The following is a 16,730-nucleotide window of genomic DNA, read 5'->3' on the forward strand; positions in this document are numbered from 1 at the left end:
GCTCCAAGTAACATGCCTGGGGGATTTCTTAGCATCTTATTGCATTTCTTTATACCTTTCCCAGCACAGCAGTTCCAGCCCTGAGAATGCAGCAATAACCCGGAGCATCTGAAACTGGGAGAGAGAGAGGAAGGAAGGCAGGAATCTGCCTTCCAACACAGCACCATCTGTGATAAACAACAGAAGCAGAGGGATCTGCCTGGAGACTGCTCCTCCTCATGCATATTCCGTGGGAAAGCAGGAGCCAGAACTGGCTGGACAGCCCTGGAGTCAAAGAGCAGCATCACCTGCGCTCTGTTTTGTTTAACTCTGAGCACTCCATTACCTCAACACCGGGCTCTGAAGGAATATTGAGCTGGAGTTAAGTGAGTTTCCACCACAAAACGAGCTGCAGATGTTCCAGCCCTGAATACCTGCCCGGATCGGATCGAGTGGCTGTCATTCGATAGGCAGCGCTGGGAATGCCAGCCTGCCTCAGAATGCTCCTGCACCTCAGCCAGGGCTCCCAGGAGCTTCCCCATGGCCCGGAGCTCATTAGGAAGAAAACAATGATCTGAAAGCACCACTCATTAAAGTGGCCATTGTTGATCACTGGCAGCAAGTGTTGAGTAGAAGAATATCAGATGCATTCACGCTAAAGATGAGCGTCCAGATGCCAAGGCAACAATTCTCTAATTATTCCCTCTTTTCTTTCCTATTGCACCAAAACTATTACAATAAATTGCTTGAAATGGTTGAGCATCACTAATAGAACTGTCCTTTTCCACTGGTGAGGACCAAGCATTCCCATTTGAATGATTTAAAAATTTCCTTTCACTGGAAAGGGATACAAAACTCAAATATCTTTCTTATGCAACTTGTTTAAAAAACCCCAACTCCTTAACATTCAGATTTTCCTCCAAAAGCATCAGTTGGATTTGAGATTACCATAGGGCATCATGGGGGCTCAAACCCAGTAATGAGATTAAGAAAACCCTCCAAAGGAGACAAATAATCAGTAAAACAAACAACCTTGAGGAAAATAAATGGCTTTATCCTGTTCTTCAGAGTTATGGACCCTCTTTCTAAAACTCTTTCCCCTCATTTCTAGTTGTAATCCTTTTCCTGGCTGTGGCTGTCTTAATTACATGAGTGTGCAGAAATTTCCAAGAGGCTACAAAAGCACCTTTGGAGGTCATTTAGAAATGTCCTGCTCAAAACTAGCCTAAGGCAGGGTGGGATGCTCAGGTGGGATTTGAGTATCTCCAAAGGTGGAGACTCCACAGCCTCTCTGGAGAACTGTGCCTGTGGCTCACCAACCTCACAACAAAAACTATAAAAGAAATCACCCCATGCTTGAGAAAACAGCCAACCTCAGGTGAGGTTTTACCTGCAGAGCTAAACCTGCAGCACAGCCTCACTTCTGGACAGCTAATGGGAGAACTTCCAGCTCTCCCACTCCCAGCCCAGCCCCAGCAGAAGGACAATTTGCTCCCCACAAGGCAGATCCCATCTATGTTATCACCATTCCTTCTCTTCCCCCAGAGAGGAGGCCGAAATCAGAGATGTGTTCAATGAACTCAGCAGCACCAGTTTCCAAAATCAGAGATGGGCTGAATGAACTCAGCAGCACCAGTTTCCAAAATCAGAGATGGGCTGAATGAGCTCAGCAGCACCAGTTTCCAAAATCAGAGATGTGTTGAACGAACTCAGCAGCACAATATCTCCATGCTGGGAACTCCATGGCTGGAGTGTGACCACAAATGGCACAATTTGGGAGCAGACTGAGATGAGGACAGAGCTGAGGTTCTTGGGAAGTTCCTGCCCCTCCCAGGCAGGGAAGGCTCTCCAGGGCTGGTATTAACTCAGCAGCCTGCAGCTCACAGATAACAAATTGCTATCTGGGACTCTCGCTGGGCAAGAAAAAGCAGGACTCCTCTCGGGATGCAAATCACACTCCTCTGCTCCATGTTGAACTGAAGGGTTGCCAGATGCACACACTGGAGGAACTTTTCCTATTTCTTAGGTATCAGCACATCTCTGATGCACAGGCTGTTGCAAATCCAACAGTTACAGTGCCAGAAGAGTAAAATCACCAGTAAACTTCATAAAACACGCTGACATAGCTCACCAGCATAGAAATCATCTCCAAAACCAAAGCCAACTGTTTCCAGAGAGAATCGAAAGGAACCAGGAACCCATCTATTTCCTGTGGCCTACAGGCCCATCACTCCTTCCTCTGAAATTTCAAACCTATTTTTATCTTATCCTGCATCTTCAGAAGTACTTTTCAGGAAGGCATCCATTTATAAGTAGCTCAAGTGTGGCCTTCAGTAAATCCTAATGAACTGAGTTTGAGAGGGCGTTTTGTTGTCAGTGTAGTTACTACTGCAACAGCGTCCCTGGAAAGACAAGATCCATCACTGCTGACACAACTCACTTCTAAAATAAATACTGTGGCAGAGGCCAGGAAGATCTGTAGGCATCTCTAAAACACCCTTTGAGTTCAGAGCAGATGTTGCCAGTGTTTACACTTTTTAAACCGCTGGGATATAAACACCTCACTATAAACACCACTGAAGTTTTGCTTTTCTTCTCTTAGTTTTGTGTGTGTTTATTTTAGTGTTAAAAATGTTAACTTCCAGAATAAGGAAAATAGCAACAGATGTTTAAACTAAACAAAAACTGCTCCAGTGGGGTGTATTCCTTAAGCTGCTCTTTTGCTTTTGAACTATTAAAGCTAAGATCTGGTTAAATAACAATTACTGGAGAAGAGGGTGGGGAATAAGAAGGGGACTAGAAAGAATATTCCATAAATATTAGGCATAATTACAATGAGTTGAACTAATGAGCCAAAACTACAGAGCAACAAAACTCAGTGAACAGAACATGTATTACGTAAATGAAGCTTTGCATAAAATTTCATGAACTTCATCAGAAGTTACCAATTGCTTCCAAAGAAAACACTAATTACTGCAGAGAGCGGTGAACAAGTTAAAGGATCCTGAAATGAAAAAGTTAAAGGATCCAGAAAGTTTTTTGAGTTGGTTTTTTTTTTTTTTTTTCTTTTAAACGAGTTTTCTTGCTCTAACAAAGAAAGCATGGCATAAGAAAGAAGTTGGGGATTCAACTTCATGGAACTCCAGCTCTGTATTATTCAGCTCAATCTTCTGTTAAAGAGCTTAACCCGAATGAATATATATGAACATATTTGTGCAGGAAAGAAAAAGCAGGGAAAAAGGAGAAACAAAGATATTAAGAGTACAGCAGGGAGCCCCTCCACTTCCTGAAAGGAAGCAATGTTGCCATGCTGGTTCAGGGGTAGAGGAGACTGTAATTTCCAGAGTGAGATTCAGCTGCCTGTGCTCTGGCCTGGCCTTTTTCTGAGCGCTGTGAACAGATACCTCCCTGGCCTGCGTATGCTCCTCATTGTTTCTTTCCTGACAACTCCAGCAAGTTTATTTTCTGAACGAACATGGAAAGCGTTCCTGCTGAATCAGAAAACAAAAAAAAAAAAAAAAAAGCTTTTCGCGGCGCTTGTGTGTGGCTACAGCAAAACCAGCCCCGCTGCCAAGCCGAATTAGCTCAGTGGTGCCTTTCTCTCCAGGCAAAGCCAAGCCATAACCGCTCCTCGCAGCCGCACGTAGAGAAAACTCCGCGCACATTAACCGACTGATTCTGCCCTCTTCCCTCGGGCGCCATCCCAGCAGGGCTCGGAGGGCTGACAGGGGGAGGGCAGCGGGCCCCAGCCCCGCCGGACACAACGGGCCCTGCGGGACACCCGGGGCGGCGCTGGGGGCCGGGCAATGGCCACGGCCCGCGGGGACACGCCGGACACTCGGGGACACACCGGGCAATGGCCACGGCCCGCGGGGACACGCCGGACACTCGGGGACACACCGGGCAATGGCCACGGCCCGCGGGGACACGCCGGACACTCGGGGACACACCGGGCAATGGCCACGGCCCGCGGGGACACGCCGGACACTCGGGGACACACCGGGCACTCGGCCCCGGCCGGGCCCACGCGTGTCCGGCCGCGGCCCAACCCCGCGGCGCCGGGACAGACGAACAAACCCCAGACGGACAAACCCCCGCCCGCCCCCAGGCCTTTAGTGCCAGCAGTGGTGCCGGCCAGGGAAAGGAAAGTTGGCGCTGAAAACGCGGATTGTGGGGGAAAAAAAAAAATTAAAGAAAAAAAAAAATCACAAAGAAAGGGAGAAATCCCTGCCCGGTAACAAAACTCTGACAACAGCCCGCGGGGCGTCCCGCACCGGGCACCTCCAGAAACATCCCCGCTGACAAACAACAGCGAGCGGCGATCGGAGAAGGATCCATCCCTGGAAGGGATCCATCCCTCCCCGTGCGAGGATCCAGGGACCCGTTCCCCCCGTGCGAGGGGCACCGCTGATTTCCCGTGACCAGGCGCTGTTACCTTCGTAGCACAGGATGCCGATATTGTTGTTCATCTTGTCCAAGTACTGGTAGTTCAACAGGTCCATCCTCATAAACAGCATTTATCGGGCTGGCGGAGACGAGCGGCTCCGGGAGGGGGAGGCAGACGGTGCCGAGGCGCTCCCGGCTTCCAAAGCCCAGCAGAGGCCCAGCCTGGAGCGGGTCGGGAAGGGGGAGCGGGCTCCGGCAGCCCGTGGAACGCGAGGGGAACGCGCTGCGGGCCGGGGGAAGAGAACCGTGCGGGGGGGGGGAGCTTCTTCCAAGTTTTTTGTTAAAAATAATAACAATAATTACAAATAAGAGCGTAAAGGCAAAGCGAGGCGGCGGGGCAGGGCATGCAGGGAGGGAGGAGGGCGCAGCCTGCTGCGAGCGCCGGCGCTGACAGCGGCAGTGGCCGGCACTGCCCGCCGGGCCCCGCTCCGAGCCCGCTGCCCTCAGAGCCCGGCCCGCCCCGCGCAGGCGCTGCCGGCCGGCCGCGGGTGCTTTGTGCTCCGCAGGGCCCGGCGGGGAGCGGGGGAAGGAGGGGACGGGGGAAGGAGGGAGAGAGGGAGGGCACGGCCGCGTCAGAGCCGCTCGCACAGGAAACAGCGGCGGGAGGAGGAGGAGGAGGCGGCTGCGAGGGGAGGAAGCGGCGCTGAGGGGCCTCCTCCGGGCACGGGCGGGTGCTGAGCCTGCTGTTGGAAACTAATCCTGCCTCTGTGCGCTCCCCGGCACGGCCTCAGCGCCTCGCAGCGAGAAGTAATGCGGTGCTACGGCAACAGCAGCCATGGAATCGCGGCGTGGCATGGCAGGAATGATACATGGAATCACAGGAATGAGACAGACAGTATAAAAGGCGTGAGGCAATGGCCATTGCCCCGTGTCTATAGTTTATATATAAATAGTTTTAAAAGGTTTCTCTCTTCATATAAACGGGCATCGCACACATTGCTACGGTTCCATCAGGGAACTGCCAGATTGGATTTTTTAAGGGCGATTAGTGGTTAAACATTCCGGGCTCCGGCTTTTTAGCAGCTACCGAAGCTCCAGCTGAGATGACAGAGGCGGTGGAGACTGGTGCTGCTGCAGCTCTCCCATCCCGGGATGTGCTGCCCTTCTGCAGCTCTCCCATCCCGGGGTATGGAGCCCTTCTGCAGCTCTCCCATCCTGGGATGTGCTGCCCTTCTGCAGCTCTCCCATCCCGGGATGTGCTGCCCTTCTGCAGCTCTCCCATCTCGGGATGTGCTGCCCTTCTGCAGCTCTCCCATCCCGAGATGTGCTGCCCTTCTGCAGCTCTCCCATCCCGGGATGTGCTGCCCTTCTGCAGCCCAGAGCTCTCAGACAGATGTGTGCCACTCATCCTGACGTGGCACAACAAACATCTGGCCAGCCAGCTCATCCCTGCCCATCTGGGATGGGGAATCTCCATGGTGCACAAGGGCAGAACCAGTAAAAACTTCCATTTCCACCCTGAGAACTTCTCTTCTTGCCAGGGAAAGGGAAGGGACGACATGACAGAGGCAACTCACAGAGTGACACTTGGTGATGGCATTTTGAGAGTCACTGCTTGAATGCTCTGGGTATTTCAGTAAGGACAGGTAGCTTAAATTCACTGCTGGTGCCTACTGAATATTCTAAGGAAGATTGCCTAGAATGTAAAAAAGGTTTCTCCCCACTTCAGATCCACAGTGCTGAGGTAACAGTACATTTCTTGAATAAAAAAGTTGCAATTGTTTTGCAAAAGTTGCACCCACACAGAACAAAGCAGCCTGTGATATTTTCTAGAAAGAGAAACATCTTTAATAAAGAGTAGTGCATAGTGAGTTTTAAGCAGGGCATGAGAAGTTTTGCATATTGTGCATACTCAGAGATATTCTACACCAATCCACCAAATTAAAACAGCCGCCTAATAAAGACATCAAGAAAAATCTGAACCTTCTAAGATATAAACAACAATAAGAACCCACACCTACAGCATTAAAAAGAGAGAGGCACGTTTCTTTAGCATGAAATGCAAGTTCCTCATCTGTTTTGGGGACAATATTTTGATATGTACAGTTTTTAACACAGAGAGCATCCCTGAATTCACAGGAATGCAACACGTTTATTGGGTGTTTGGGGGAGATAAGAAGATATTTGATTTTTTCACTTTAAAATACTTAGATTTTTGTGGGAGGAGCAGGTGATGAGGAAGAAAAGACTATTTGAACTCCTTTAGAGCAGTGTTCTACGAGACCAGGGTGCACATGGGCATTACAATTCCCAGTCCAATTTGAATTCTCTATATTCAAAGTTCCAGATTTCTTCAAGCTGTTTGGAAAAGCAGGGTTGGATGCTGTCCAGAAACCACTGACTACTCAGGAGTGCTGTCCAGACACTAATAAAGGAGTTAATTCTTCTTTATTAGACCAGCAGTCACTGGTGTGCAGGTTTTTAGGCAGTAATGATCCTTGTTAGGTGAATGGCTTTCAGCATTTCAGTACAAACTCTGGTTGGACTTGTCAAATGTTGCATAATGTGCATGCTTCACAATAAATAATAACAAACTGAACCAAACACCACGAGCTTTTTGAACTTCTAAATTAAAATATCTTCTAAATTAAAATAGCTATGCTGCAAACAAGGCAATGCCTAGTGAAAGAGTGGGGAGGAATTATCAGTGTAAACATATCCCTTAATAGTGCATTTTAAACCCAAAATCCATTTTCTTTGACAGAAAATTTTATCAGCTCAACAAACCCAAGTCCAGCAGACATTAACCTCAAATACTGACAGGGTCACTGTAAAGTACTTGGTTCCTGTCAGCAAATCCTCAATTCACATTGCTGCTGATCACTGACAGACCTTGCACTGAACTGAAACCAGTAATCATCAGTGGCTGGCAAAAAAGGGCTGCTTTTCATCAGTTCCTGCAAACTCAGAGCCGAGCTGAGGCATCCCTGCCCCTCACTGTCTGCAGAATTCCCTCTAGGACTGCACCTCCCTGCTCCTGGAGGGAATCCCAGCCCCGGGATCCGCTGGGAACGCGCTGAACTGTAACTTTAGCACAACAGCAGCCTCTAGAGGTAACGGGAAAGGCTGGGATTGACATGGGATTTATTCTGGTTATCCCACAGACAGGGCAGAGCCTTCAGCCTCTCAGGGACCTCACTCCAACTCAGAAAGCAAATCCAGCCTGCACACAGCAACCTCAGAACACACGAAAAGCAAAGTCAGGAAAGCAAAAAGAGCAGGTGAACCACCACTGTAAATCACCACTTAATGCAAAAGTAAATCCTGACAACTCTGTATTATTCACCTGGATTTTTGTAGGGAACATTCTTAATGTATCAAGTCTGTGATATCAGGTTTGACAGCGAGTTTATTTGGGTTTAGAGCATTTGAACAGGCGCTGAGCTGCTTTAGAGCATTGCAAACACACAGGGAGCTGCTCTTTCCTGTGCCTTTTCTCTGCCCTCCCCGACCCTCTCCTCTCTCACACTGCTGCTGCCTCAGAAGAGAAAATAAAATTCCTTTGGTGCCTGCACTCCACAACATCTTCCATGGGGAAAATGGGCAACCCTGGCTGAGAATCAACCCCACAGATGGGAGACAACAGAAATTCCACCTGTGAAGATCATCAGCGGAGAGCAACTATGGAAACAGCGACCAGTTCTGCAACTGAGAGAAAAAATAGTGTTTCTAGAGGTGGGACACACTCTGCTGTGTCTGCCTGGCCACACAGCACTGCTCAGCATAATTCCATGTTGGAATGGAATCTCTGTTATTATTTTTGAGTCGATAATTATCAGCTGCAGCTCCTCAGGTCAGACAGGCACCTACTGAAACCTCAGTGCACACTGAGGAGAAGGCGCAGGAACAAAGCAAGGACAGTTAAAACCAGGTTTTACTTTTTTTCTTGCCCTAAGAAAAGAGGAAATTCGAGTTGAGGGTTGCTAGGTGGTGATGTGCCTGAAGGAAAAGGCTTTTCTTTCTCCACACACTTCACGGCAGAGGGTGGGAAAAGCTGCCTCAACATCCCTGGTTTTGTATTTGTCAGAGTGCACTGCACAGGAAAAAAGCAAAACAGAAACTGCCCTTGAAGCAGGATGGGGTGTTTGCTTTGAAATCCATTCAGGTGTGATGAGGATATAGAGTTAAAACAGACTGAACACGCAGCCAGGCCAGACATGGATGGCAAGGAAAATGATATTCCAAGTTCCTTGCAAGCAGCAATCTCCCAGCTGTGCCCTGACAGCCACAAACACATCTCACCCCTCAGTGAGTCACATACCACAAAAATAACTTTACACACTCCTTACGAAGCACCGAGCACTCACAGCTGCCCCAGTGAGCAGAAAATACCAAAACACACATCACTCCCATCTGCATTCTTCCACTTTTTCCTTAAGCACAGAGTTGCATTGCAGATAGATTTTAATCACAGCCAACCACCCGTTCCCTTAAAATAAATCACTAATTAAAGAAAGTCCCATCAGGTAGGGCACCTCTGAGCCCAAAGTGGTGCCTTCCTCTTTGACCTGTCCCTAATTAAGGTTTCAACCACGTACCAGATATTATGGAACACAAAAGATGCCTTTTGAATTATCACTGGAGCTTCTCAAGCCCGAAATAGGAAATTTACACCCAATCTTGTAACAAGAGAGTTTGTGCATCCTATCATTCCAGTCATACCCTAAAGTTGGGGAATGCTGCTCCAAATTCCCAAACACAGCATTACCCAGTGAGGAAATCTCTTTGTGAGAGTGTGAGTGCCACAAAGGGCTGGGGAACTCCCACTGGAATCCCCAGAGGACAAAATGCCAGGAAAACCAAAAATACAGTGTCTGGAGCTCAAGCACCTGTAGGGCCCAGGAGGAGATGGCCATGGCTTCTCTGGACTATCAGATGGACTCTTTATTTCTTTTTTATAATTTTTTTTTAATGCCTTGTTCTTATTCTGCATTGCAGTTCCTGTTCTGTACTACTCCCTTCTTTAAAGACACACAGATTTCAAACAGCATCTCACCGTGCTGGTAAATAAAAACTTCAAAATAAAAACTTCAGATCGCTTGTTTGTAAATACTGAGTGATTTAGGACCAGTTATTTCACACCAGATCAGAAAATTCCAAGGTGTTTATCAACTCAGAAAGCTTTTGGTTAATGCAAACCTGCCCTCAGCAGCAGGAATCATTTGCCTCCCACCCAGACTAAACACACCTGCTGTCCTTCCACAGCCTTTTCCCAGGAAAGGGAAAATCCAGGGGCCAGGAAAGGCAGGGCACACACAGAGCTTCCCTTGTAGGTTTTTTTTTTTGGCAAAAAACCCCAGATTTATTTCTGTGTGAATACATAAAATAGGCTGGGTGAGGCCTCTGGTTTATCAAGAGTATTTTCCATTTCTCACTGGTATCTTGCAGCTCTCAATTTGCTGCTGTTTTTCTCTTTTTGTTTTCTTAGGCTGGGCTGAGAACACTTCAAAAATACAGCTAAAGCACACGACAGATAAATCTAGTTTATCTGGGTGGGAAAATTGTTAGGTGCTAATTTAAAAACTTGATAATATTTTCTGTTATTTGCATACTAATTTAAATTTCTGAAGGGTTGATGATAATCACAAACATAATTCAACTTGAACTACAAAGAGTCTCAAACACCTCCAGATGCAAACAGTGGAGTGCAAACCTTGCCATGCCCTGACATTGTGTTAGCAGGGCAAAAAATTACTTTATATTCTTCCAACAGGAGAAATGAAAGGATAAAAAAAGAAAGAAAATTTAAAAAAAAACAGAGATTACTAAAGAAAAAAATGCCAATTTTAAGTCAACTTGATGCTCAGGCATCTAAACCACTTTTAACTTAGAGAAATGAGGAGCCAGACTGTGTTTAGAGGTTGGATTTCAAAATCACCTCAGCTTTGGGAAGAAGCAAATCCAGTTCCCAGAAGCCACTAATTGCAGGGTTTAGAAATAAAGCACAGAGCTCTAAGACTGCTAAAGTCTTGGAAAACATTTCCCCTTATAGCTCACTCGGCAAGACACGAAATACACTTTTTAATATAAATACATATATATATTATCTATAAATGTGCATGGCCTAATTGAGCTAAGGAATTAACATATGTAAATGTGTGGAGCTGATTGCTTGCACACAGACTGAATACTCCAATAATTGTAATCCCCTCATAAATGGGATGAACCAGGATTCCCAATGCTGTCCCATGCACTGAAATCAATCACAACTTTTCCTACAGAATGGAATCCTTTTGCCTTCTACACATCACAGCAACTACTCACCCTAAATTTTAAGATTATAATATTAATAAGTGGCTATTGCAAAACCCAATGATGCAACTTGCAACTTATTCCATGAAATTAAAATGAAATTTCATTCGAGCTCTAAGGCTATTCTTTTCTAATTGGGGGTCTTGTTCTCTATTATTTCAAAAGTATTTGACCTTAATAATATTTTTTACCACACCAAAAAAAGGAAAAAAACAAACAAAAACCCCCCACAAACAAACAAAAAACCCAAAACAAAAACAAGCCCAGCCTTAAACATACTCTCACTTTATCCCAAATTTTAGTGCTCACAAAAACCCAGCCACCCAAAAATCCTTTGCTCAGGATGCTGAGGGGTGTCCTCTGGATTATTGGGAGAAAAAATAACAAAAAAAAAAAACAAGAAAAAGAACAATGTCCTTGCATTACTGAAACTACTAATACAAGAACAGCATGTTTTAGGATATGAATATATTATACATTATTTATTTACACTCATGGCTGTGCTCTGTAGGGCACAAGTGGAATGTTATAAATTGTCCCAATCCCGCTAAATCCTGCAGAGGATCCCACTGCTGTCCAGAAGGACAAATTCAGGGCTCAGAACCAGAGAAATAACAGGGAAAAACTGATGGAAGCAGTGACAAACCCCCCCTGCTCCAAAGCACAACCTGCCCACATTGCTGCTCCCCAGGCAGGACCAGGAAGCTGAAACCCTTTTTCCAAGGATCAAAGTTACCATTTCCAACCCTACAGGTGCATTTTCCTTCCAAAAATAAAACCCAGGGAATGCTGACAATTCCTCACCAAAACTATTTTTCAATGGAATCAACACTAGCTTTTTTTTATTGTGATTTTGCTGCTTTCACTCCCAAAAGAAATGGGAAAAAGAAGGGGTTTTTTTCATGTTTTGGATTAAAAAAGACATTTCTTTGGTATTAACTTCCAGCTTTCTGACAAATCCGTAAATATTACAGTTATATTATGGATAGTAATGTAAAGATAGGTATAAATATTATATTTATATCAATACTATATTTATTAATATATAAATAAATAAATATCGTATATATCTATGCTATATTTATTATATGTATATTTCTTGTTCTCAATACTATATTTATATATAATATAAATATAATATTATATTTATATCTATATATTTTATATAGAGATATGAATATTATATTTATATCTCTATATGTATTGTATATAGAGATATAAATATTATATTTATATCTCTATGTGTATTTTATATAGAGATATAAATATTATATTTATATCTATATTTACATTTCCCATCACTTCCCCTCTGCCAGCTCTGCCCTGGTTTTCTCAGGGATCCCACAGCCACCTTTAAAAGCAGAGACCGTTCAGTAAACCCCAATTTTTGGCTTTTAATTTACCAAAAAAGTCAAAAATCTCCCTGAATTTCCCAAAAAGTCATCAAAATCTCCCTGTGGTGAGCCCTGTCCCCAGGTGCTGCAGGGGTTTGCAGTGACACAACCTGAGCTTTGTCATCTTTTAGCACTTGGATCAAAGTTACCATTTCCAGAGGCAGAGGGGAAAGGATCACAGCTACCAAATTCTAACCACAAAAAACAAAACCGACCCTTGGCTGCGCAGATTTGTGGGGTTTAGATCAGGTTTTTTATTTCACGTTTTTTCCCCCAATGCTCACATCCACCTCCTTCACTTCCTGCAATTCAGCATTTCCCCAAAAGCGACAAATATTCCACAACATCCCCAACATTCCCTCAGCCTTTTAAAACCTTTTCCATCTCAACATCCCCTTGCACTCACTTCAAGCTTCTCCCCTCTGTCCTTCCAGCAATCCCAACCCCTTCCTCAGGCTGTTCTCCAACCAGCCTAGAGCCATTCCTCCCTCCCTGACCCAGGCCCCCCATCCTCTCTCACCACAACTGCCCAACCAAAGGTGAATTTTTCATGACCCAGGGGAGGAGTGTGATCTTTGCTGACGGGGTGACCAAACTAGTTTTTGTCTTTTCAAAAAAAGAAAGAAGCTTAGAAGTTGTTTTGGGGTTTTTTTTAAGCTATAAAACAGCTTAAACAGCTATTTTTATATATTTTATATTTATAAATACATAAGCCTAAGGGACTTTACCTCAAACTTAAAGACAGCTAATTGGACAGAAGCTAAAAGTCTTGTTCAAACAATTTACTAGAAAAAGAAGTGAACAAAAAAATTATTGGTTTTGTGAGATGTTTTACTAAGAGCAAAGACTTCTTGCACTTAGCTTGTTTTTTTTTTTTATTTGTTACTTTGCTTTTTATTAAACTTTTTTGTTTTCAACACTACAACAAAAGCTATCTCACTGATTTTTATGCTTCTGAGGGTGGTTGAGCTACCTTGAATGTGTCACAGACTTCTAAAAGCTTATGAGACTTGGTTTAAAGAAGACATTATAACACCTTGTCCCCTCAAAAAATAAAGAAGCCCAGAAGTTTCTCTCCTGGATGAGGGGAAAAAGCCAACTCATAGAACCTGGGGGACTTCACCTCAAACTTAAGGACAGACAGCTGGACAGGAGCCAGAAAGTCCCACCTGGGCAATTTACTAGAAAAAGAAGGGAACAAAAAAACGGAAAGAAGAGAACAAAACAACTCCAAGAAGTGAACAAAGAAACTCAAAGGAGAGAACAAAACAACTAAAAGAAGAGAACAAAGAAACTGAAAGGACAGAACAAAGAAACTAAAGTGAACAAAGAAACTAAAGGCTTTTGTGGGGTCTTTCACCAAGAGCAAAGACCGCCTGCACCCAGCTCAGTTCTTCTCTGTTGTTTTGCCTTTTATTAAACCCTTTTGTTTCCAACACCACCACCAAAGCCACCCTACTGATTTCTATGCCTCCAAGGGTGGCTGAGCTATCTTGGGTGTGTTACAGACCTGGCTTACAGAAGATACCATAACAAGCCAGGCTTTCAAATTCCCTGTGTCCCTCCAGAGCAGCCCCAGGACAGGCCAAGGCACTCAGAGCACCCAAAGATGCTCACTCATGGGATGCTGAAATCCCAAAATGAAGGGCCAGATCACACTCTCAGGGCACCCCCTTAACTCTCCCTGTCCTGCTTCTTTTCCTATTGACTTTTATTTCCTTTCTCTCGAGCTACAGGTGCTCTCAGATCCATGAACTCAGGGTTTGCTTCTCTAACCCAGTGATATTCCACCTTCTTCCCAAAAAGCTGGAAAAACAGATGGCTGTGCTGGAGTTCACATCCGCCTCCTTGCAGAGCAAAGGGGAAAAAAGGGATTATTCTGGGACAGGACTGGTGGCTAAAGAGGAAGAAGAATTCCTAATGGTCCCAGCAGCTCTCCACTGAGATTAAATTCCCCCAGAAACAAATCCCAACTCCCAAGCAAGAAAAAGAAAATAAAATCAGCTGTAGGTGGTGAGCTGGGCTAATTGCATAAATCAGATTATTGCCAAAAATCCTGGGCTTGCTGCTTGCAGAGGTTGGAGGGACTGGAGTGTCAGATGACAATGATGGCTGGGGCTGGGCCAGCGCAGAGAAAGGAGGAGTCACATCCCTGGTGAGAGGCACTGATTGCTGCAAGGGGGACAGACAGACACAACATGCACCAACAGGCACTGCAGCAGCACCAAAGCAGCCCTGAGCCTCACCTGCAACAGCTCCCAGCTTGTCACCTGAACACTGAGTCTGTGGCTGTGAAAAATGCCTGGTTTATGAGTGGCTTTCTGCAAATATTCAAATGAATATTATATGGGTTCTGTTAGAAACTTGTGCTGCATTAATTCTCTTAAGTAGTGGGATAAATAGAGTTTTAGGTTATTAAAAAATGTTCAAATAGGAACTACACTACGTAAGAGACTTCTTTTAAAGGAAGGACTGGCAGTGAGACAGCAGCCACAGGACACCTAAACCTTTCAGAGAAAGAGAATTTATTGCCCAGTTATCAGAAGAAAGGAACTTCTTCCTGCCTCGAAGGTGCTGTCAGGGTTCAGAGGAAGAAGCTGGCACTGCCCAGACAGAATCCAGTGTTTGAATGGAATTTATGCACCGTGTATGAGATGTGTGAATGTGCAACAGGTTATTGTTTGGGAGGGTAAATCCTCTGTTAACCTGGGGCCTTCTTCGGGCTTGTGCTGCCCAGAAAGAGGTACCAGGACCATCCATAACTCTTTGTTTCTGTTGTCTCATATTGTCCTAAATCCCAATTCTCCAAATGTTTATTACTCTAATTATATTGCTAGTTTTATAACCATTTTATTACTATTAGACTTTTAAAATGTTAAAACCAGTGATGGGGTGTTTCCCAGTGTCAGCCTTGGGGCCTTGGCCCTGGGGCTGGAGCAGGAGGGGCTGCAGGGGTGGGAGCAGCCCTGGGAGCCGCTCCAGGGGCTCCCCAGTCACACCCTGCTGCCAGGCTGCCTCCTCTTGGGAAAGAGCAGCAGCAAAAAGGCTGGAAAGGCTGCCTGCAAAGCATTTCACTTAATAAACTATAAATTATATTCACTATATATATAATATATATTTCTATAATATATATTCATTTATATAAATAAATATATATTATAGAAATATAGAATATCTATTATTCCTGTATAGATACATTAAGATTTGTCCATATGTTTACTTATATATAAATATATAAATAAAATGATATAACATATAATATGTAAATATAATGAATATATACATATATAACATGAAAGTATTTACCAATAAAATATATAAACTTTATAATTATATATAAAATATATAAATAAGCATATAAACAAACAGTATAATATATTAAAAATATAAATATATATTAAAAATCTAAAAAACTAAAATTATAACTAAATACATAAATATATAAAATATATCATATCCCTAATATAAAGTATAAATATATACTTATAAATTAATAATAAGTATATAAGTATATAATATCTATAGTTCAAATATATATAAAGTATATAAATATTTTGTATGCAATGATATAAATAATTTAATAAATTAAAATGAATTTTATACCATTTAATACATTTTATATAATAGTTTTCAATTTATTAATAAACTAAATTTAACAAAGTTAAAATCCTGAGCTTTACCACTACATGTCTTAGGGATCAGTTTTCAGGATAAATATTGTAATATATAATATTACAATATATAATATTACAATATATACAATATTTTACAATATATACAATACATATTACAATATTTATTACAATATATACAATATTTCTATATTGTAATATAGAAATATTGTAATACACAATTTTTAAAATACACAAACTTTTAACGAGTACTGCTCCTTTTTTTCTCCAGGTTCTTTATGTTGCAACTCCACAAAATTGCCAAGTTTTGCAATGCTGACACATTTCTTGCAGGCCCATTTCCCCCACAGGCACCTGAAGATCTTGCACACCATTTCTTTTTTTTCAGCTTTTGAATCTAACAGATTTTTTTTTTTTAAATCATGCAAATTAGGCCTCAAAGTGAATCCACAAGCTCAGAACTGGAAAAGAGAGAAAACTTTTGAACTGAACACTTTTGAGGGCTGATTGTGAAGTGCCAGAAGGTTTGGGTTGGGCAGGACACAACACCTCTTTACAGGTGTAGCTGGATAAAGGCTGTCCCAAATGCCAAAACACATTTTGTCCCTTGGTGTCCCATCCATCAAATGCATTCAGCCAGGCAGAGATCTTCTGTCTCTGAACAAATTCACTGCCTTGAACTCTCCCTGAGGTCACACCTGGACACCCATAACACAGTGGAACTAATTATTCTAATTTTTATTATATATAAAGAGGAGAATGCACCCAAACTGCAGCCACGTGATCAGAACTTGACTTCTAAAAGGTGAATTTTCTAACATTTCATACATAGAAATGCTGTGCATGCAGAACTTCAGTCTGCAAGGAGCCTTGCAGACAGGAACCCATGCAGCTCTCACCTGGGGCAGGGCTGCTGCAGCAGTCAGGCAGGAGATGAGATTTCCCTGAGGGCACAGAAGCCAGTCAGGTCCTGACTCTCCAAGGACCACGCCTTGCTTTCATCCAGGCTCCAAATCACAAATAGAAC

The 16,730-nt window shown here is 43.7% G+C and overlaps 1 protein-coding gene across 3 annotated transcripts in view; it reads right to left on the reverse strand.

Moving 5' to 3' along the window:
* Positions 1–16,730, reverse strand: part of VGLL4 (vestigial like family member 4) — an 85,367-nt gene that overhangs the window by 41,473 nt on the left and 27,164 nt on the right. The window contains exon 1 of one of the 3 annotated variants that reach the window (XM_009090974.4): positions 4,415–4,861. The exons of the other annotated variants lie outside the window; for them this stretch is intronic. Within the exon in view, the coding sequence (XP_009089222.1) occupies positions 4,415–4,496 (82 nt within the window). The 5' untranslated portion in view covers positions 4,497–4,861. Of the gene's footprint in view, positions 1–4,414; positions 4,862–16,730 lie in introns of those variants that run through there. 3 annotated transcript variants of the gene reach the window in all.

This window comes from Serinus canaria, chromosome 12, assembly GCF_022539315.1.
Source record: "Serinus canaria isolate serCan28SL12 chromosome 12, serCan2020, whole genome shotgun sequence".
Taxonomy (NCBI): Eukaryota; Metazoa; Chordata; class Aves; order Passeriformes; family Fringillidae; genus Serinus; species Serinus canaria.